Source organism: Etheostoma spectabile, chromosome 15 (genome assembly GCF_008692095.1).
Source record: "Etheostoma spectabile isolate EspeVRDwgs_2016 chromosome 15, UIUC_Espe_1.0, whole genome shotgun sequence".
Lineage (NCBI taxonomy): Eukaryota > Metazoa > Chordata > Actinopteri > Perciformes > Percidae > Etheostoma > Etheostoma spectabile.
This window is the reverse complement of record NC_045747.1, coordinates 1,409,671-1,432,159: the sequence shown is the minus strand read 5'-3', so window position 1 is coordinate 1,432,159 and position 22,489 is coordinate 1,409,671. Positions and strand designations below refer to the sequence as shown.

Here is a 22,489-nt window from a genome sequence, read left to right as displayed (position 1 = left end):
CACACACACACACACAGAGTACAGTACACGTCAACATCATATACTCTGTTTTTAACATGCATCTTGTTTCCTACAGGGGAAGTTCATCAGAATCAACTTTGACGTCACAGGATACATTGTCGGGGCCAATATTGAAACTTGTATCCTTATTCCCGGGACAGGCTGAAGGAGCAGACGCTCAAAGGATTGTTTTCAACACAAGAAAGAAAGCTAAAAGACAGGGTACACGTTGAGTTTAGATCTGAGAGCAGTGGTTAGGCTGTGTAAGACTCACCACAGCTTATGCTCACCACAAGAATTTCAAACGTCGTTCAGCTAATTCTCCAGACAGAGCTAGAGAGGGACCACGCTCTTAAGAAACCAAGTTTTTACTGCTGTTCCTCATTTTCATTCAAGTTTATTTATGCATTGTGACGAAAATAATGGATACGGCTCTGCAGGATAATAATTCTTTGTTGCAAGATTTTATTCCCCCGGATTCTTCTAAGATCTTGGATATCAACCTGTTGTTCCTCATGAGCAGAAATTTTCCAACAATGTGGTCTTTTTTATAATATTTACTATAAATAGTTTTTTTCGTGTTGTAGTTTTCATGTCTAGTCCTTAACCTTTGCTCTCAGACCTTCTGGAGAAGTCGAGGGCCATCAGACAGGCCAAAGATGAGAGGACCTTCCACATTTTCTACCGCCTGCTGGCAGGGGCTGGAGAGCACCTCCGCAGTGAGTGTCTGACAACTGCTATAAGGATAAACAAAAGTATCTTAACAATGACAGTCAGGTTTATATGTTTGTGCCAGTTTGCTTTAGACGAGGAACAGACCTAAAGAAAGCTGGTTTCAATTAGCACAACTAATCTTTTTTCCTCGTTAGCTTTTAATTTAGCTTGTTAGTACATTGTTTCATGATGATGCAGAACGTGTTCAGATAGCACATTTCTTTTATTACTTAGTGGATTTTAAAGGTTCCTTGATCTCTCCCTTACTTATCTGCTTGCTCACTAGAGCTGGGGTGCCCAAATTATTTCATATGATGGGACAAACTGTATCTCGATGGAAGGCCACAAGCCAAAAATAAATGTTAGAATTCCATAATTCATGTAATTCTTCATAGATAAAATATATGCATTTAATTTACAGGGAGGTTTACATTGTCGTTAAACTCAGATTAATCACTTTTAATCGGCTCACAATTTATGTTTTTTGTATGTCATTAAGGTTAGGATTTTAAGGCACTTTCAAAATAAGAGGAGAATAAGCATGAGCATGTCAAATGCCATGGTGAGCCAAAACAAAGGGGCCACGGGCCAAGTTTGGCCCATGGCCCAAAACTATCACTTCCACACAAATGACATATAGTGTAAGTTCTGGCAGGTCACGGAGTAAAACTTGACTATTATCTCAGCTCATAGTTGACAGTTTCTAAGCCAGCACACCAGCTGATGGCTTAGCTGATTCCCTCTTTTGATTGAATTTCCACATAGCACAGTCTATTTAAACTGCTTTTCCCAGCGCATGCTCAGTCATGTAAGGCTGGTATCATGTGGACGCGCCACCAGTTTCGTTGTCAGCAACATAAACTATGCACTAGCTTTAACAAACCGAAAGTATCCCAACATGCAGCACTGTACATTACCTGGGAAGAACACACATCTTAAAGCTAAAGCATATAAAGAATGCTGGTTAAAATTAGCTTTAAAATACTCAAGAATTACCTACTCTTTGTTTTCCTTTCCTTCTCCAGCGGACCTGCTGCTCGAAGGCTTTAGCAACTACCGTTTCCTGTCGAATGGTAACATTACCATCCCTGGCCAGCAGGACAAAGATAATTTCCAAGAGACTCTGGATGCCATGCGCATCATGAGCTTCTCCCATGACGAGATTGTCTGTGAGTAGTACTTCCAGATGTGCCCTGAAACACAGACTTTCTTATTCTCCCTCTTTTTCTATACTTCCTATGCATTCCTTTGTTTCCTCTCTTAAGAGACTCTTCCATTATCTAATTCTGCCCCCCTCGGTCATCACTTAAATGTTATTGTATCCCTGCCAGGCATGTTAAAGGTGGTCTCAGCAGTGCTGCAGTTTGGCAACATCATCTTTAAGAAAGAGAGAAACACGGATCAGGCCTCCATGCCTGAGAACACAGGTAAACATCCAACACCCAGTCAAAGTAAAACAATGTACACACACACTCGTGTCCTCGCTCGTGTCAGTCATGATTCCTGAATCTAGGAAATGAGGTGACTGTGCTTCAGTTTCCACCACAGGTGTTGGAAACAGACCATCATTTCCTCATATATACACACTGACACAATTTTCTCGTTCACTGTGAACACATGCTTTATTAGCAACATGATTACACTCAAGATAGATTGTGTGTCTTTTTATATTGGATTGCTTGTAATGTTTCGATCATGTCATCACCATCACTTGCTCCTGCAGTCTGGACTATACTGTAGTCACATACCTCTAATTAATATATAAAATATTTAGTTTTATTAAGTCTGCTGTCTGGGGGTCAGACCAGACCCATAGGAATTCCCTTAAACGAAGGCCCTGAGCCATTTTTGGGGGGTCTCAACTCAGCCATGAAATGCAGAATTTGGGTCATACGTTTATCCTGGATTGATAAAATTGAGTTAAGCTGTGTTATATTGTGTGATTTTTTATTTGAGCCTAGCACCAAACTTAAATCAGATTCTGAAGATAATAAAAAAGCACTATAACATTTTTTTATCAAATCTTAAATGTATACTAAGCAATATGTTACATGCTTCCTGCTTCCTCACTTTTTACTCCCAGTGGCGCAGAAGCTCTGCCACCTGCTTGGAATGAATGTAATGGAGTTCACCAGAGCTATCCTCACCCCGAGGATCAAAGTGGGGCGGGACTACGTACAGAAGGCACAGACCAAAGAACAGGTAAGGGGCCATCTAACGCTATCAATGAGGATGTTTCCATTCCATTTTTACCCCTTTTTGTTTAGCTGTGAATAAGTGAAAAAACATCAAACCTGGATAAGTTTAATTCTTATCTTTATATCTGTGCTATCAGAGATATATACTGTATAGAAACATATACATTATATTGGATTAGATTAGAATTAGAGCCCGACTGATATATTAGGCATTTCCCAAACTATCGGTATCAGCATTTACAATGGCCGATTTTTTATGAATGCATATTTAAAAAATAACATAAAAACGGACGGTCAACCATGTTATGATTGAGCATTGCATAGTTTGTCCACCAGAGGGGGCTCTACAACATCCCTGTTGGCAACACTCTGATCATTTTTTTTTTTTTGTAATTGTGTTTTCGTTTAAAGGACTTTAAGTTTCTGAAGTTTGTACTTTTATACTTTTTATTTATCATAACTTTAATATATTTTGATGACGGAATTTCCCCTCTGTGGGATGAATAAAGTATTATCTAATCTAATCTAATGTTCTTCTGTTCTGTCTTCTGTTATCATGATCAACTCATAAATAATTACAAATAACTAATGTTAAGGAAATCTGTTTATGTTTTGTTGCGCGTTTCTGGATTTAAAAATATATATATCGGATGATATATCGGAATATCAGATTTTTAAATAACCAAATATTTGTATCGGTATCGGCCTTAAAAGTCCTTTATCGGTCGGGTTCTAATTAGAATTGCTGACTCTCACCCTGTTTTTTTTCCTCAGGCTGACTTTGCTGTTGAAGCCCTGGCCAAGGCAACATATGAACGGCTGTTCCGCTGGCTGGTCCACCGCATCAACAAGGCCCTGGACAGGACCAAACGCCAGGGTGCATCTTTCATCGGCATCCTGGATATCGCTGGCTTCGAGATCTTTGAGGTGCTGATTGTGGCGCTTTACTAACAAACTCATTTCTACAAAACACAAACTACCTTCTAGACATTTTGTTCCTTTACACATGGATTAAGCTTAATCCAAAAATCCAGGTTGTCTGATCATTTGAAAGGTTTTATTGGTTTAATCAAAGTCATCTAAAGACAAACAATCACCTTTACACAATAATCAGATGGAAAACATGTTACCATGGCTGGAACAAACTTCTGCTTTTCGCTTCCTTTCAGCTAAACTCATTTGAGCAGCTGTGTATCAACTACACCAATGAGAAGCTGCAGCAGCTCTTCAACCACACCATGTTCATCCTGGAGCAGGAGGAGTACCAGAGGGAGGGCATCGAGTGGAGCTTCATCGACTTCGGCCTGGACCTGCAGCCCTGCATCGACCTCATCGAGCGGCCGGTCAGTGTTCTCCATTTATTTATTTTGTTTGCTGATGTCTCCATTGAATTTTTGGTTGTTTGGTTATTTGTGTCTGTTTTGTTCTGTTTTGCTTATCTTGTTTGTATGTGTTCAATGTTTTTTGTGGTATCTTGTTCAAGACCCCCTTGAAAACGAGATGGTACATCTCAAGGGGTAATCCGGACAAAAGAATTTCAAAGAATAGTATGTTGAAGAAAGTGATAGTACAGTCAAAAAATCTCATTATAGAGCATGTCAAAAAAGTTATAAAAAAGTCATAGTATAGAATGTACTATACTTTTTAGTATGGTATTACATAAAAAGTCATAGTATAGCATGTTGAAATAAATCATAATGTAGTATGTTGAAAGAAAATCATAGTATGTCAAAAAAAGGTATAGTATAACATGTTGAAAAAGTTTTAGTAAAGTATTTCATAAAATGTCATGGTACAGTATGTCGAAAAAGTTATAAAGTCATAGTATAGTATGTTGAAAAAAAGTAATAGTATAGTATGTTGAAAAAAAGGTGTGTGACTTTATTCATATGCCTAGGAATACATGTGTTTTTGCCTATGTTACGTGTCTTCTCAGACCAACCCCCCTGGTATCCTCGCTCTGCTGGATGAGGAGTGTTGGTTTCCCAAGGCCACCGACAAGACCTTTATAGACAAGGTGCTCCAGGAGCAGGGCACACACACCAAGTTCCAGAAGCCGCGTCAGCTTAAGGACAAAGCCGACTTCTGCATCATTCACTACGCCGGAAAGGTATGTACTGTATTTCGGGCCCATAAAGGTGTCTTGTATTCTGACTGCTCTCCTGGGAATGGTAGCTGGTTGGACCTACTACCAAAGTATAGGGTTGGGTACCACCGGTATCTACCTTAACAAATGACAATGCAGATCGGTGCCTCTTTTCAGGGACACTTAAATGCCTGCGCTGCACTTTGGTGTTCCGAAACAGACGTTACAGGCAACAGAGGCATCACTGCACGTGACGCTAGTTAATACTACACTGAGCAGCAGGTAACGTTAGCCTACCTTTAGCTAATAGCTTTCTTAAACATGGTTAAAATGCTGAAAGCTAAACGTCAAAAGTATGGCTCTATTTCACTGGAAAAGATTCCAACACCGGGACGTACAACAGATGCAACTAAAGACACAGAGGAGACGAGCTGCACCTTGTGAGGCAACTTGGACACTGCCGGAGTTGTCTGAGAAACAACACAGACAGGACTTAATGGTGCATTTAATTGCACCTTGTAAGCTCATGGTGCATTCAAGTGCCTCTCTTTTGTCCAATACCATTCTGTCATCTAGTGTTTTTTGTTGTTTAATAGCAATTTTGAATAAATCATTTAAATTTGACCATATGACCTTAGCGATTAACAAGCCTTTATTTAAGGTGCTTTTTTTAATGAATCAGTTCAGGCACCAGCACCATTCTAAAAGAAAATCGTTTTAGCACCGATATCGAGAAAAAAAAAAAAAGATACCCAACTCTACCTTAGTGTGCTTCACTCTTAGGAAAGAGTTCTTAAAAACTTTATTCATGTCCCCTTTATAGCTTCAGATTCATCCATGTGTCTGTTTCTGGCCTGTTTTGAAGCCTTTCTCGGAAGTACAGACTTAGCTCCCCTGAAGTTGCAGTTAACCAGGTCATTGCATGAAAACAATAGCCCAGTTGTCGTCCTGCTGCTGTAGGACACCACATCTGGTTCACATTGGTGTGCGATTGAGTCTTTGATGCCTGGTGGTTACATAACGGAAGGATTTCAACTTTCACCTTTGTATGGTGGTCTGCCATCTGCAAAAGAAAACGATACTCCATAACATTCCAGAGAGGACACTCGTCTGTCAGCCATAAAAGCTGATATGATCCCAAGAGTGGTAGTGAAGTGAAGAGCGTTGTGTCTAAGCATCAGTCCTGGACCTGAGCTTTGCCATGACAAACATGTGAAGATCTTAGATTCCACTCGAAATCAAGCATCCAGTGTTCGATACTGGAGCCAGCATTAAATTTGAACTTCATTAAATAAACCCTGCATGACAGAGTGAAACTGAAAAGGAAGATAAGTGCAAACATTTTGAGTTTGCTTTTCCAGGATTCTAATAAAACCCATATGAAGATCTTACATTCCTCCTCTCAGGTCGCCCCCCATGTCTGTTACTTCTTATTATGTCCTGCTCCAATCCAGTCTTCGTAGTACATTAGTGTTCGAAAAACACATCCAAGTAAAAGTCATCATCATTTTACAGAGACTAATCCCATCAACACATTATGGTCCAGTAAGACGTGACACATAATGTGTACACATAAACATAAACAGCAGACAGGAGTATGTCAGAGACAACAGGCAATGAGTATACACTGTTCAGTTCAAGTTAAGGACAATGATAAAATAAATAAATACACAAATAAATAATGTTCCCAGACAAATGGTACACAAGCAATGTAAACCACCGAATAGTAAAATAAGATGTGTATTCCAAGAAACAATTGTCTGGGGTTTAAAAGTCTGATAGCCGACTGAATGAAGGACTTAAAGGGAAATTCAATTTGTAATACATGTAATACAAGTTGAGGTATAACCCAACAGAGATTCTTGTTTTTTTACCACTCGTTGTATCTATTATCCCGCGTAGCACATGCAGCACATCTGGTGCTGCATATTCGGAAACACTATTAGCGCCAGAGCTAGCTCTCACTTTAGACATATGGTTGCAGACAGGTGAAGCAACAGAGCAGCAGCCATTAATCACAGACTGAAAGCCAGTCCTCTGGAAGTGTATTTTTACAGTAATGAAAGGAAAAGGATTGGATGACATATGAATGAAATCTGTCTTGATAAATTAGTTTACTGTTTTTAGTTTGCTGTCGGGAGGCCAAACCTTGTGTGTGGTCATTGTTGGAATATACAGTGTATTACACCGTGGCCTGTTTGGGTGTAAAGGGAAACTCACTGCAGAGCTTGTTTAGCTGCTCAATGTTAGGGCTGCACAATATGAGAAAAATAGGCAATACGTCTTTAAGTGGTTGAATATCGCGGTGACATTGCTTGAGATAAATTAACAGATATTAAAATGTACTCAGTTCTAGTCTACTGCTAAATACAACAAATTTCTTGTTGAATTCAAAACTGAAAGTATATTTTTCTAAAATTATTTTATTGAACATTAAACTAAACACAAAAGGCTCCATTAAAAAAAGAGATAATGGTAGTTACATTTTCTACTGGTAGTCTCGTTGAGCTAATAAAAAAAAAAATCCTGAGTGTCTTTTGCAATGTGCTTATTGTGTAAGTTGATATCATGATGACGATAATAATAATACATTTTATACTGCACTTTTTACTGACAAATCAATCCCGAAGTGCTACAGGAGATTAAAATCAGAGTAAAAATAGAAGCCAATCAAAGAAATAAAGATAAACAAAACACAAATACACATTCACGAGAAAGCTTGATTAAAAAGAAAGGGTTTCAGGCCCTTTCTGAAAGAGTCAGGGGTTTGAGGAGCCCTAAGGTGGTCTGGGAGGGAATCCCACAGACGAGGAGCGGCTGAGCAGAAAGCCCGATGCCCCATGGTGCGGAGCTTGGTCCTATGGGGACGAAGAAGGACTTTTTTTCCAGAGCAGAGGTTATGTAAGGAGGCTTGTGAAATAGGTCACCTGATAGAGAAGGTATAAAGGTTTACTCCGCGACGCAGCGGCCGTGGGTTCGACTCCGCCCTGCGCCCCTAAGCTGCATATCATTCCCCCTCTCTCTCCCATTTCATGTCTTCAGCTGTCCTAGAAAAATAAAGGCCCAAAATGCCCGTAGTAAAACATAGTTGTCCAACCCCTGAAGTAACATGGATGAATCGCTGTGTTTGTTTAGGTGGACTATAAAGCTGATGAATGGCTCATGAAGAACATGGATCCTCTGAATGACAACGTGGCCACGCTGCTGCACCAGTCGACTGACAAGTTTGTGGCTGAGCTCTGGAAAGACGGTGAGACTCTAAACAAAAATGTTTCTGAATTCTGAATAGACCTGCATTTATTCTTATCAGTCCAGGAGGATGTTACACACCATACCTAAAGTTAACAAATGAGGTACAAAAAAGGGAAGCATTTAAAAGCGGTTTTGTCTTTTGTTTGGGTTTTTGGCTATTTTACAGTAGCAGCAGTTTGTCTTTGAATTTGGTTCAGATGTTCATGTTGCCCTCAGGATGAAATGTATTAATTTAGGTGATTCTTAATTTTTCATCATAGATAGATAGATAGATAGATAGATAGATAGATAGATAGATAGATAGATAGTCGTTATTGTCCACTGGGGAAATTTGTTTCCACAGTCTTTACAGGGCTTCACAAATATACCTACATACATATACAGTAAACATAGACACTATCATCAGAACTAAATGTTAAGTTGTCCAAGACTTTGGTTTATGACCACATATCCACAAAATTAATGACATTCCCATCGGCCTTAACTGTACTGTTAAATTCCAATAAAATATGTCAGCAGAGCCACTAGCATGGCTGTAGACTTTTTAAAGCATGTTAGAACAACTGAACCTCCAATTAAATGAAACGGGAAATACATTTTCTCTTCTCTCACACTTCCTGTCTGAGTTTCATTCAGCCGTGTGCTTCATGGTTTTTTTAACGTGGGATGGGCTTTGTCAGCAAAAACTTGAAGTGTAAACGAGCTAACAGAGATAGAACACTTTTTTCTCAGAGCCAAATAACAGATTTATTGCTAATCCTGTATTTTCTCCCCCAGCAAATACACTCTCAATATTACAGTCAGATAGCCTTTATAATCTTAATTTTATTTTGACTTTTTATTTGATTTTTTTTATGGAGCCACAGACAGGTGAAATAGAAAGCAAAATGTTTATACAGCATAACACTTTCTGGATGAATCTTTCTCCTGATGAATGTTTGGCTATGATAACACTGTCTTTAAATGATAACAAGGCTTTGATAATATGCATGTACTGTATCATTACAGTGCATTTATTCCTAATCAATGCTTGCAAAAGGTGTGTGTGTGTGTGTGTGTGTGTGTGTGTGTGTGTGTGTGTGTATGGAAGATGTGTGCATGTGTTTGCATGCCCACTTTTCTCTCTCTCACTCTCCTGTCTTCTTTCTCTGTCTGTGTCTCTGTTGCTGTAGACATTCAGACGTTTCAGAGAGCCTCTTTCTATGACAATGTGTCTGGGCTCGATGAAGCTCCAGGTGAATCTTAGGAACACTTAACCTCCGTGTACCACCGGCTTCTCCTCATCCTCTCCTCATTGTAGGGATCATTGGTTCCCTGTCCTGTCCTCGCTGCACTGTGCACCCCTCTAAAAAAACTTGCCTCTGGTTTTGCATGGCTGTAATGACTCTATATATTAAAACATTTCATTCTTCTGTGAGTGCTGGTGGCTTACTGGCGCTCCTAATAATCCAACAACTATTGCTTGAATGATAAGGCAGGCAAGGCATTTCTTTTTGTAATTGTGCAAATAAGGTAACAAAAGGCTAAAATTCAAAGACAGATTATAAAGGGTAGTTGTTGCGTGGGCAGGTGTAAACACTTAACTCACTGAGATGAGGTTGTTAAGATGGATATTTATTGTTCACCCTGAGTAAGGCCAGTCAGGCAAAATAGTGATACAAAACATAATTAACTTAAGAAAAGTTAAAACACTTTCACGAAAATAAAGAAAACTGACGTGAGAGTCAAGACGTTTACATTATAAAACATACAACTGTTTCCTATTGACCTTTAAACAAATCATTACTGAGGGCATCCAGCAGGCGTCCTGCTCGTCAGGATTTTCTCAGGCTCTCTGTCTCCCGAGCAAATGCAACTGCCAGTCTATATAGGCCTGAAGCCCGCCCCTCAAATTGGAACATACCAACACTACAATGCAGGGGTGGCTCAGGTGACTAGACAGTAAAGAAGGCTCCATACAGCCAAAATGAATGTCTCTATTAAACTAGAAATTTACAGAATATCATTTATATAATTCACATTAACATTTTGAGGATTGACATACATGTGAACACGCTAAACAAACATATACAGGTAACATTTAAGGTCAGTCTTTGAAGGCTAAAATAGGTAAAGTAATAGGTAAGTTTTTTGTTTACTGGGGCGGCCTCTAGCTCACCCGTAGAGCGTGCGCCCCATGTAGGCTGAGTCCTTTGCAGCGGCCCCCCAAATCTGACCTGCAGCCCTCTGCTACGTGTCATCTCCTCTCTCTTCCCCATTCCTGTCAATTCTTTGTCACCATCAAATAAAGAGAAAAGCTCCCAAAAACGTTTTCTTGCTGGGATGTAATATGATGTAATACAAGAATAAAAAATCTGCATGCCAGATATCTGATCCAACATATTGATCTTTGTTATTAGAAGATATTTTAGAGAAATGTGCTGCTGAACTGTCATGCAGTTGTAGGTTTAAAAGTAATGGGATTAATGGGATTGTGTCCTTGATTTGAACACAGATGGTCTAGTTAAAGAGACATTTAAATGTATTTTTTGCTTGTTATGTTACTGAAGTACACGTTAACAGTTTCTAGGATGTTATTGTAAGCGTGGATTAAATTTTGATATGATGACAAAGTATGTGGTTTTATAACATTAGTAAATGTTCCAGCATTATGAACTGCACTGCACTACTATTTGTTGAGATTATTTTAGATTGAATCCATTTCCAGTTGATATAAAATAGCCAGTATGTCACAATTCAGAGTTTGTTTCTGTATCCAATTTGACTGACAGATTGTTACGCAGCAGGCTAGCTGAGAGAACCAAGCTTCTGTTATGTTGGCTGTCATATCAAACCAGCTGTTGGTTTCTGGCCACCGCTGCTGTGACACCATTGTCTGTCTTCATGCTTTATCACAACATCCTGCACAGCAAATCCTGCTCTGTTGAATACATCAACCTTTATTGGCAACATTGCCCGAATATTATCCATATTGGATTTAAATTCAAGTTTCTGGCTTTTCTCTTTTCTGCATTCATGTACACTGCACAGCATTTTGCTTCAATGTACTTGCATCAGTCACCTGTGTATCCCTGAATTAATGCAGATATCGGTTTGTTTCTCCTCATGTCATGTTTCATCACCAGTCGACAGAATTGTGGGTCTGGACCAGGTTGCAGGCATGAATGAGACAGCGTTTGGTGCTGCCTACAAGACCAAGAAGGGCATGTTCCGCACCGTGGGACAGCTGTACAAGGAGCAGTTATCCAAGCTGATGGCCACGCTGAGGAACACCAACCCCAACTTTGTCCGCTGCATCATCCCCAATCATGAGAAAAGGGTGAGTTGACTGTCATAGTTACTCTCAGCACAAGCTAGGCTGAGGATTTTGCTATCAGCACATTTATAAATTCTGTACTGTATCACAATTTTGTACTGTATACAGCAATAAATTCCAGGGGTGGCTTTTTTAGGACAGACACACTGCAGTGTTTATGACCTAAAACCCAAATTAAAATGCAGCCTCAAAAAAGAAGAAAGGTCCAAGGCACTCTTCTTGTAAAACGTTAAAAAAAGCTTTTATTTAGATGGCTATTTCATATTGAAATTGTTAGTACATTTTACAGAGTACAAGTTTGAGTTTATTTAATATATATAGCACATTAAATGGCAAGTTTGCACCAAAGGACTTCACAAGGATAAAATCCTACGTACACAAGCATAAAACACATATACATTATGCATAGATATAGTAGAAATGTAACACTATTCAAATACACTTGAAATCAGATAACACACACACACACACACACACACACACACACACACACATATATATATATATATATATATATATATATATATATATACATACGCACCCACTCACACATCACACATATAGAAATAAAAAATAGAGCTGGGTAACAACCCATGCGTAGCAGCACAAACAGCCTTCTTCAGGTGACACACCCTTTCAATATGAAATAGACGTCTAAATAAAGGCCTTATAACTTTATGCAAGAGAAGTGCCTCGGGCCTTTCTTATTTTTGGAACTTTTGTGTTCCCTTCATGATTTGTTTGAACTTTTGAGCACTCTAGACCTTTTTTATTCTTAAAAATGCTTCTTATTAAAGTTCAATTAAATTTTAGTTTTGCAGAACCTGTACTCAAAATGTTCCTCTTCTTCAACTCTTTTTTAATCTCCCTCATGACCCCAGGCAGGGAAACTGGACCCCCACCTGGTTCTGGACCAGCTGAGGTGTAACGGTGTGCTGGAGGGGATCCGGATCTGCAGACAGGGCTTCCCCAACCGCATCGTCTTCCAGGAGTTCAGACAAAGGTACAGTTGTAATGTCAACTGTAACTAGTATGATATAAAACACACAAAAAAAAGTGCATTATGCCATAAGTGGTCATAAATTGATAAATATCACAGATACAGGGTATAAAAGTGTTTTAAAAGCCCTATTTGCACGGGACTAGTATTACCTGGGTACCACTAGTAATTTGTAATAATTGGGAAGGTTGTTTGTTCTCTTTATCTCGCGCAAATCTGCCATGTCTGTAATTTGGGGTTGTATTAATTTGGCAATTATAAATATTTTGACTATTCTAATCTCATGTAAATAGGGCTAAAGAATCATAAATGTCACCCCCTTTCTACTTTATCTGACATGTTGTATGAATGTATGGCTTATATGTAAATACCAGTATATTTTTATCCTGTGTTTTACCGTAGGTTTATTTACTTGACCGTATTAGATTTCATTAGATCACTTTTTTTTTTTACTGTAAAGCACTTTGTGACTGGTTTCTGTAAAAGGTGCTATATAACTAAACATGTAGTATACTTTTGCAACCAGTAAATAAAAGATAGATGGTGTCATCCTAGTGTTTGATGTTCTGTCTGCTCTGTGTCCAGGTATGAGATCCTCACTCCCAACGCCATTCCCAAGGGCTTCATGGATGGCAAGCAGGCCTGTGAGAGAATGGTAAGAAGCTAGTTTAGGACTAATGACATGATCTCCACTGCTGCCTTACAGGTCACACGGCTTCCTTTTGAAACAACGGTGTCAGTTTTATGATCAGGCAATTGCCAAATTTGAAAGAATAAATCACTTTTAGCAACAAATGATCTGCTCGAATTTCACCAAGCAGTTTCTCCTTCAGGTACCTCAGGTAGACCTTCCGTCCTTTCAACGTCTCTCTATCTCTCTGATAGATTAAAGCCCTCGAGCTGGATGGAAACCTGTTCCGTATCGGCCAGAGTAAGATCTTCTTCAGGGCTGGAGTCCTGGCCCACTTGGAGGAAGAGAGGGACCTGAAGATAACTGACATCATCATTTACTTCCAGGCAGTCTGTCGGGGATATCTGGCACGCAAGTAAGGAGGTCTCTACCAATGCTGTCTGCATTTAGGATCTACTCAGCCCTCCCTGCAACTAAAATGAAGTACTATCTAAATGTCTGATCCCAAAAAAACCTAACCTTTACAGTTGTCTCACTCAGTTTTTGTTCTCTTCAGGGCGTTTGCTAAGAAGCAGCAGCAGCTCAGTGCTCTGAAGGTTCTCCAGAGGAACTGTGCTGCCTACCTAAAGCTGCGTCACTGGCAGTGGTGGAGACTCTTCACCAAGGTGTGTGCTTGTGTGTCTGTAGATGTGTAAATTGAACAGACCCTGTTTGTGTTTGAGTTATTAATGTCCCCCTAGTCTCGCATTGCCTGACCTCTAAAAAAAGGTCTGGCTACACCACAGATGTATTCTGGGATAGGAGAAAAAAAAAACTTCTGGGTTGTTTTGCATTTCTTTAAACAATCACAATCATCACATGGGCGGTGCTAAGCTCCGGATGCAGCGATGGTGGCTCTCTAAAATAGTCTCGGAAAGGAACTTGTTTTGGTGGAACATTTGTACCCCGCAAAAGAAAACGCCACATATAATTTTGAATTAAGTTAAGTGTTCACAGAATACAGTAACGTAAGCTATTTCAATTAGCTGAAACATGGTTAAACCTCATTTTCTCTTAGCAGTGTATTGTGTACTTCCTTCACAGCAGTCCCACCATTCGGTCCCAAAACGTCCCTAGTTAGAGAGGAAATGGAAGAAAACAAAAAATAAAACTAAGAAATACCTAGGAGAGGGGGGAAAAATCAATACAGCATAGTATTGCGACAATTTCCGTGGCAGTACATTATCGATACACAGACGCCAAGTATCAATCTATTATTACATATGTGTCTGTCAGTCTATCTGCTTGACAATCCCATTTCGAACCAATAAAATTGAAGAGAGATGAACAAACAGAGGAATGTATCTTTTTAGATTAAACGGATGTTGAAAATGTTCCTTTCAGGACATAATTGAAGAAAAAAAAAAGTTGAATAAATGGTTATACATTGCAATATATCGCAGATTATTGTAATATGTTTAAAATCACAATAATATTGTATCATGACATAAGTATCATAATGATATCGTATTGTCTCTGGTGATTCCCACCCCTAGAAAAAACTTATTAGGCCTGCCTTTTTGAACGATCAAAATTCCTTCAAAACTTGTCATTTTCAGCATGTACCTTGCTACCTTAAAGCTTGTCATTTTTGTTTCCTGTAAAAAAGGTGTTTTGAGAACAGCAACGCACGGAATGCGGACATTGTCCGTTGATTCAGACTAAACGCCCGACTAGTCTCTGAAAGGTGTCTGTGTGTTTATCTGTACCTGCAGGTGAAGCCTCTGCTGCAGGTGACCAGGCAGGAGGAGGAGATGCAGGCTAAAGATGAGGAGCTGGTTAAGGTGAAGGAGAAGCAGACCAAGGTGGAGGGAGAGCTGGTGGAGATGGAGAGGAAACACCAGCAGGTCAGTTCCACCCGCAGCAATACTCTGCTGCGTTGGTACTAGGGCTGCACAGTATATCGGGGGGTTTTGTCGTCATTGCAATATGAACTAGCGCAACACTCATATCGCAAAATACTGTGGTATATCGCGTAAGACACCCAAAGATTTTTTTATCAGTTGAAAATTGCATTTTAACATCTGTTTTTTCTTTTTTTAGTGCTGCCTTTTATATCCATTTCAATGTTCAGTTTGTTCAATAAAGAATGTTGGAAATAATTTCCTCTCATTTTGAATTCAACAAGCAATTATTGTATTTTAACATAATACTGAAAGCAGCAGAAACTGAGTACATTTCAACATCTGTTTATTCATCGCAAGTAATATATCGCGATATTTAACAACCTTATTGTATATTGCTAATTTTCCTCATATTGTGCAGCCCTAGCTGGTACCAAATCATAACAAACTGTATCGGATTTATTTTATGGCTACATAATTAAAGGTTTTAATTAACATTATGTATGTGTAGTTAATGGAGGAGAAGAACATTCTAGCAGAGCAGCTGCAGGCCGAGACAGAGCTGTTTGCAGAGGCGGAGGAGATGAGAGCTCGCCTGGCTTCCAAAAAGCAAGAGCTGGAGGAGATCCTCCATGACCTGGAGTCCCGGCTGGAGGAAGAAGAAGAGAGGACCCAGAGCATGCAGAACGAGAAGAAGAAGATGCAGTCCCATATCCAGGTTTGTCCTCAGGGATGTACTGGTTACTGAAAATCTGAATCAGGTTTATTGCCAAAGTAAGTTACACTTACGTAGAATTTGCTGCATACATAAACTAACATATTGAACATTAATATGATATAAACAATACACAAAAACATAATATATACAAAATAGCTGTTTAATGTAAGAAAATGGAGGCTTGATGGATTGAGTGCAGAATGTGCAAAAATATAAAATATGTGTGGGGGGGGTTGAGAGTCAATGTCAGTTGACCCTTGTTGATGAAATAGTGTTTGCACTCATGAAAATATATTTCAAGATATTACTGTGTCATAAAAAAATGTGTGTGTAGGACCTGGAAGAACAGTTGGATGAGGAGGAGGCTGCCAGGCAGAAGCTGCAGCTGGAGAAAGTGACGACTGAGGCCAAACTGAAGAAATTTGAAGAGGACATTTTGCTGCTAGAAGACCAGAACTCCAAGTTCATCAAGGTGAGCTGAAATGGGAAGGCTGGTTTTGAATTAGAGATGGAGGGTGTCTTTACTGCACTACGTAATAAGATACAAAGGTTTCAGATCATTTGAATATGTTGATGTGATGCTGTGCGCTAAGCTGCCTGGATCTCTTCCTTTTAGGAAAAGAAGCTGTTGGACGATCGAATCAATGAGATGACCGTGGCGCTAGCTGAAGAAGAAGAAAAGGCAAAAAACCTGGGCAAAGTCAAGAACAAGCAGGAGATCATGATGGTCGACTTGGAGGGTAAAATAATCAAATGAAAACAGAATGCAAAGGATAGTAAAGTGGAATTATTAATCAGGAGATATTTTTGGAATTAAGGCAAGGCAAGGTTATTTGTAAAGCACAATTCATACACAAGGCTTTTTCAGGGGCAGAGTAACACATTGTGAGCCTAAGCATTAAGAGTACATTCAAGCGACAAAGGATAATTAAAACGACATGAATGAATAGTTAATATTAAAACATAATTATCCATTAATCCATTAAACATCAGGGAGTTTGTTACATAGGTGAAGGGTATAAAACTTAAACTTCACATTGTTTGGTCCTAGTTCTGGAAACACATAACAAACGATCCAGGGGGGCTGGATGCGTCATAGGGACCTAATAAATCAAGCATTGTATTTATTTATTTTTTCTTCATTTTTTTATCTAAAATTAACAGAAGATGTGTCTTGGTGTTTTATGAAACCATTGCATTCTTTTCTTTTCTGATTTAGAGAGGCTGAAGAAGGAGGAGAAGACCCGTCAGGAGCTGGAGAAGGCTAAGAGAAAGCTGGATGGGGAGATGTCCGACTTACAGGACCAGATCTCCGAGTTCCAGGCCCAGACAGAGGAGCTCAAAGTTCAGCTGGGCAAGAAGGAAGACGAACAGCAGATGATGCAGTCCAGGTAGGCGATACTGAGACCCCCACAGAGGAGTTCAGCTCTTTATAATTATGAATATCAGTTACATTCAAGCCCTTGCCAAATGAGTTGATAAAAAGCTAATTGAGACTATCAGCTCACCGAAACTCTGTGTATTTCTCAGTATAACAATGTTCAGAAGATTGTGTCGTCCAGGGACTTGTGCTAGCAGAAACTTGGGTGAAGATAATGACCTCTTCTGAAGAGTCCATCATGTTTTTATAATCTTCCGTGTCCTATTTGGCCCACTAGCAACTGCGTGGAGGTGGGGGGGTGCGCAATCACTGAAGGCTTGCATCATGTGGATGCAACGACTGTGTTGTTGTCATTACTTCAAATTACTGGTGGGGGAAACAGAAACTGCACACTATAGCTTTAAAATTATCTGATTCCAGCTTCTTCAATGTGAACAGTTTCTTTACTTCTCTGTCACAGGAAACTGAAACAATATTTGTTTATGCTTTTTTTTCATACTGAATGACATATTTCAAAGACACTTGTAAGAACATCTCTGGTAAACACAGGATTTTAAGTGGGGCGGAGAAAACAGTTTTTACAGATCTGTCAATTAAATGAACTAATCAATTGGTTGACAAAACCGTGTGTTAGTCGAGTGAGAATTTCTTTAGTCGAGGACAGCCCTAAAAATGGGATGCCACAACATTTAACTCTGATGAAAAACGTATGAGCAGCAATGAGAATCAACACTAGAGACGCAAAGATTAATCAATTTATTGATTAGTTGTCAACAATTAAATTAATCGCCAACTATTTTGATAATAAATTATACGGTTAATACGGTAATTTTTGTGGAAAAACCTTTTTCTGATCCAGCTTCTTAAATGTGAATATTTTCTAGTTTCTCCACTCCTCTGTGGATCTCTTTGAGTTGTGGACAAAACAAGACATTTGAGGACGTCATCTTGGGTATTTTTTGGAAAACACATTTTTCACCATTTTCTGACATTTGATAGACCAAACAACCGAGAAAATACATCGACAGGTGAATCAACAATGAAAATAATCGTAAGTCGCAGCCCTAGTGTGAGCTAAATATGGCTGTTCTGATATTGTGTTGTCGAGATTCTGCTTCATGGGAGTCAGTCTGAGACCAGCGCTGCATAGCTGTACAGAACGCTCATCGGACACGCAAGAAACATCCACACCTGCTCTTTTATAATCAAGAATTTGATTGGACTGACACACAGACGAGTTACAGGAGTGATCTTATGATTTTGTCATCTGATTGTTGACGAGCTGCCTGTATTCCTCCACTGATCTCACTGCGTTGGAATGATTGTGATGTGTGACCGTGTCATTGGTGTGTATGTCATTTGAGTGGTATGAAAGCACATTTGTAAGTGAAAGACCATGCTAATAGGTGGACTTTATTACATGAAGCTTCTTTTGAAAAGAAAACTGTGACTCTGCTGCCACCTACTGGAGTCCTTTACAACGTAGCACAAATGACTAAATGTTTTTTTATGTTTTTAAATATATAGTTTGTTAAAATGTTAACAGTACAGAAATAGCCACATTCAGATGAATCAGACAATTAGCCTTCTTTGCCGCAACGCCTTATTTGGTGTGAATGCAGCATTAGGCCTATTAGACGTCTCTGCAGGGAGTTTTTTCTCATATCTAACTCATACAAAGCCATCAGCCATCGCTAGAGATGGCCGTATATACGACCCTTTGCTGCATGTCATTCCCCCTTTCTCTCCCCTTTCCTGTCTAAGCTGTCCTATCAAATAAAGGCAAAGAGAATTTATTTAAAAAAAGTAGTTCTTTAAAGTTCTTTAAGTTGTATACTTGTCAAATATTCAAGATGTATCTGTAGCAACAGTGATGTTCTAAGATAATGTAGACAATCAAATATGGTAAGATCACTGAAAAAAGCAGAACTATTCATGAGGTAATTCTGACATACATGCAAATATCAACAAGTAGCCAAAAGCGCAAACTCTGGCACATCTTAATTTAGTGGAAAATGGCAGTGAATTTCCAGGTTTTTATTTTTATAATACCGTACCGTCACAGTCATAGTTTTGTGCCCATCTTCCATCTGAGATTGGTTCTTTGTTTTCAATTCAATTCAATTCAATTCAATTTTATTTATAGTATCAATTCATAACAAGAGTTATCTCAAGACACTTTACAGATAGACCATTTTCATGTTCTTTAATTCTTGATTTGTTTACAGGGGCGAGGACGAGGTTAGCCAGAAGAACAACGCTCTGAAGCAGGTGAGGGAGATGCAGGCCCAGCTGGCTGAGCTGCAGGAGGACCTTGAGTCAGAGAAAGTGGCCAGGAACAAGGCGGAGAAACTCAAGAGAGACTTGAGCGAAGAGCTTGAGGCCCTAAAGACCGAACTGGAAGACACCCTGGATACAACCGCTGCCCAGCAGGAACTGAGGTGCTGCATTTTACTCTCCATCGGGGGGGGGTACAGATAAAACGCGATCGTCCTGTTATTTTTACAGACGTGTGAACTCATCACAGACAGTTACTCTGTTCATGGACTCACAGTGCGCACTGCTGAGAGTGAATAGGGTAAACCCTGGAATTATTTTAAAAGATTAGGAAGCACTGATCAAGTCAAATTTATTGTAAATTCTCTCTGACCCAAGGTACAGTAAGGACACAGACACGTATAATATAAAAGATAAGTTATACAAATAACAATAAAAAAAGGATAAGTTATATATATATTTAAAAAGATAAGTAATATTTATAGTACAGTAATACATTCTAAATAGTGCAAATGTAAGGCAAAACCAAACAGTACAGAAAACTTAAGATATTGAAAATGTGTAATATAGAAGGAAGAGTTCCTGAGTGTCCCCTGCTCTCCATTATTTTACATTTATGTCATAGTCTGTGGGGAATTTAGCCTCTGATATTATTATTATTAAGTCATTGGGAACGTCAAGATTTTTCTGTGTTCCTGTTCTCTGCAGGACCAAACGTGAACAGGAGGTTGCCGAGCTAAAGAAGACCATCGAGGATGAAACTAAAAACCATGAAGCTCAGATCCAGGAGATGCGACTGAGGCATAGCACTGTCCTGGAAGAGCTGTCCGAACAGCTGGAACAGGCCAAGAGAGTAAAATAGCTTTTCCACAGTCTACAGTATAATTTTATCACAGGATTAAAAAATCTGCCACTTCCTCATCTGACCAAGCTAATGTGTTGTTGTTGATCATGTCTAGTTCAAGGCCAACCTGGAGAAGACCAAGCAGAGCCAAGAGATTGCCAACAAGGAGCTGGCCAGCGAGGTCAAGACCCTGCAGCAGGCCAAGATGGAGTCGGAACACAAGAGGAAGAAACTGGAGGCTCAGCTGCAGGAGTTCATGGCCAGAGTCACTGAGGGAGAGAAGTCCAAAGCAGAACTGGCTGAGCGCACGCACAAACTGCAGGTGAACAAATAGATACCTGAAGACAGTGGAATCAGGCCTGACCAATAAAATAAAAGTATTCCTGTTAGGAATAAAGTTTGATGTCAGATATGTATGACACTTGTAGATGCTGTTCATTTATATTTGAGGTAGACTTTTGTTTTTGTTTTACAAAAGTATGTAAAGTATTTTGATGAATAAAGACTATAATAGTGCGGTTTAAATGAAAAGCTACGCTAAATTCTTACAAATGCAGGTTTAAAAGAAAAAACTGATATAAAACCACATCTCATTTTTAAAGGTTGCTGCCCAATGTATTTATGTATTGATAGCATGTATTGTTTACTAGCTGGACCATTTATAAGAAAAATTAGTTGCTGATCTGTTAAAATTACAAGCATTCTGTTGATCTAAATACACAGAGATATTTTTTTTAATTTTATACAATTGCAGTTAAAATTCTTGTAACTGTTTTGGTGTTTGGCTGAGTTTCCATTGGGATTGTTTAATAATGAAAACCTCGATTGAATTATGAGCATACAGAGGATTTTATTCTTCTGTGTTTGTAATTTCTGAATTGACCAAAAATCTGTGAACGAACACATTTGACGTGAATTGATAATCTGGTTAAACCGTGCTACCTCTCCACACAGGCTGAGCTGGACAATGTGTCCACCATTCTGGAAGATGCGGAGAGGAAAGGTATCAAGATGGCCAAAGATGTTGCTGGACTAGAGAGTCAGCTACAAGACACACAGGTGACCTATCAAGCATCTCTGAGCACTGATCATCCATCCACACTTAATGCATCCTTTTCTTATTAAACCAACTGGATGAATGTTTTCATGTAGGAGCTGCTCCAGGAGGAGACGCGTCAGAAACTGAACCTCAGCGGTCGTATACGCCAGCTGGAAGAGGAGAAGAGCGCTCTGCAGGAGCAGCAGGAGGAGGATGAGGAGGCACGCAAGAATCTGGAGAAACAGTTGTTGACCATACAGGCTCAGGTAGGACATGTGGGCTCTGGTGTAGGGAAACTAGGAATCAATGATATAACATGTTCGAAAAGGAATCGGAAGATTTATAAAATATACCTTTAACACATTCTTTGCAATTTCCCACATATGTATATTTGCACACCAGAAAAAAAGAGATCCACAAATATTTACTGTACATATGTAAGCAAGAAGAAGCTGGAATAAATACATTTATTTTTTTATTTAACATGAAGCAGAAGCTTATTTTATCCCTACCCCTTTTTCACTACTATATAATAATCATCATGAATGGCTTCATATTTATTAATCCTGTGACAATGATTACATAGTTGTCTTATTGTCAATATTATTACATAAACGTGGTTTCTTAGTTTAACCACAATTAATTGCAACATTAGCTAAGGGCTAAGCCTGTAGATGTTAATTGAGGATTTTGTTTAGATATGCCAAATTGTTGGTTTTTGGTTAAATATTGGTCTGACTGTTGAGCTGAAGCTCTGCTAGTTGTTGGCACTTGAAACTCCCTATACAGGTTCAGAGCAACAAAACGGATGAGGGGGAAAACTGTTATAACAACTGTTTTATGATAATTAAGAAGCGTAGTTTACGGCATAGGCTGTGTACTTGTGTTATTACATTATCTGGCTCACATAACAGTAGCAGTTGGGGGGGGGGAGACCACCCAGACATGGGGAAAACATGCAAAGTCTACACAGAAAGGCCCGGGACAACTAGGGTTTAGACCCGGCACCTTCTTGCTCTGAGGCACAGGACTAACCATTGGGCCACCATGCTACATATGGATATATTAACCATAGGAACTACTGTATGTTTAATAATATTACAGAACAGGAACTTGCTGAAAACCAGTTTTTAAACTGAGTCAGGCCCGT

General features: G+C 39.2%; 1 protein-coding gene and 1 long non-coding RNA gene across 6 annotated transcripts in view; one reads left to right on the top strand and one right to left on the bottom strand.

The window, feature by feature from the left end:
* The window catches only part of LOC116703574 (uncharacterized), a 13,459-nt gene extending 6,017 nt beyond the window's left edge, over window positions 1-7,442 (bottom strand). Inside the window, exons 1-2 of the long non-coding RNA XR_004335458.1 lie at window positions 7,431-7,442; window positions 2,184-2,194 (exon numbers count right to left, since the gene is read on the bottom strand). This is a non-coding gene — a long non-coding RNA (uncharacterized LOC116703574). The remainder of the gene's footprint in view (window positions 1-2,183; window positions 2,195-7,430) is intronic.
* The window catches only part of LOC116703510 (myosin-10), a 78,445-nt gene that overhangs the window by 47,450 nt on the left and 8,506 nt on the right, over window positions 1-22,489 (top strand). For 3 of the 5 annotated variants that reach the window (XM_032538277.1, XM_032538275.1, XM_032538276.1), the window contains 25 exons: window positions 77-140; window positions 621-719; window positions 1,740-1,883; window positions 2,046-2,141; window positions 2,798-2,916; window positions 3,687-3,839; window positions 4,082-4,255; window positions 4,849-5,022; window positions 8,134-8,248; window positions 9,423-9,485; window positions 11,376-11,569; window positions 12,448-12,569; window positions 13,152-13,221; window positions 13,452-13,612; window positions 13,754-13,862; window positions 14,952-15,083; window positions 15,592-15,798; window positions 16,133-16,270; window positions 16,415-16,538; window positions 17,018-17,189; window positions 19,408-19,620; window positions 20,165-20,309; window positions 20,416-20,622; window positions 21,255-21,359; window positions 21,453-21,605. In XM_032538277.1, coding sequence (XP_032394168.1) covers window positions 77-140; window positions 621-719; window positions 1,740-1,883; window positions 2,046-2,141; window positions 2,798-2,916; window positions 3,687-3,839; window positions 4,082-4,255; window positions 4,849-5,022; window positions 8,134-8,248; window positions 9,423-9,485; window positions 11,376-11,569; window positions 12,448-12,569; window positions 13,152-13,221; window positions 13,452-13,612; window positions 13,754-13,862; window positions 14,952-15,083; window positions 15,592-15,798; window positions 16,133-16,270; window positions 16,415-16,538; window positions 17,018-17,189; window positions 19,408-19,620; window positions 20,165-20,309; window positions 20,416-20,622; window positions 21,255-21,359; window positions 21,453-21,605 — 3,453 coding nt within the window. The remainder of the gene's footprint in view (window positions 1-76; window positions 141-620; window positions 720-1,739; window positions 1,884-2,045; window positions 2,142-2,797; window positions 2,917-3,686; window positions 3,840-4,081; window positions 4,256-4,848; window positions 5,023-8,133; window positions 8,249-9,422; window positions 9,486-11,375; window positions 11,570-12,447; window positions 12,570-13,151; window positions 13,222-13,451; window positions 13,613-13,753; window positions 13,863-14,951; window positions 15,084-15,591; window positions 15,799-16,132; window positions 16,271-16,414; window positions 16,539-17,017; window positions 17,190-19,407; window positions 19,621-20,164; window positions 20,310-20,415; window positions 20,623-21,254; window positions 21,360-21,452; window positions 21,606-22,489) is intronic. The other 2 variants (XM_032538278.1, XM_032538279.1) reach the window with 1 other exon arrangement.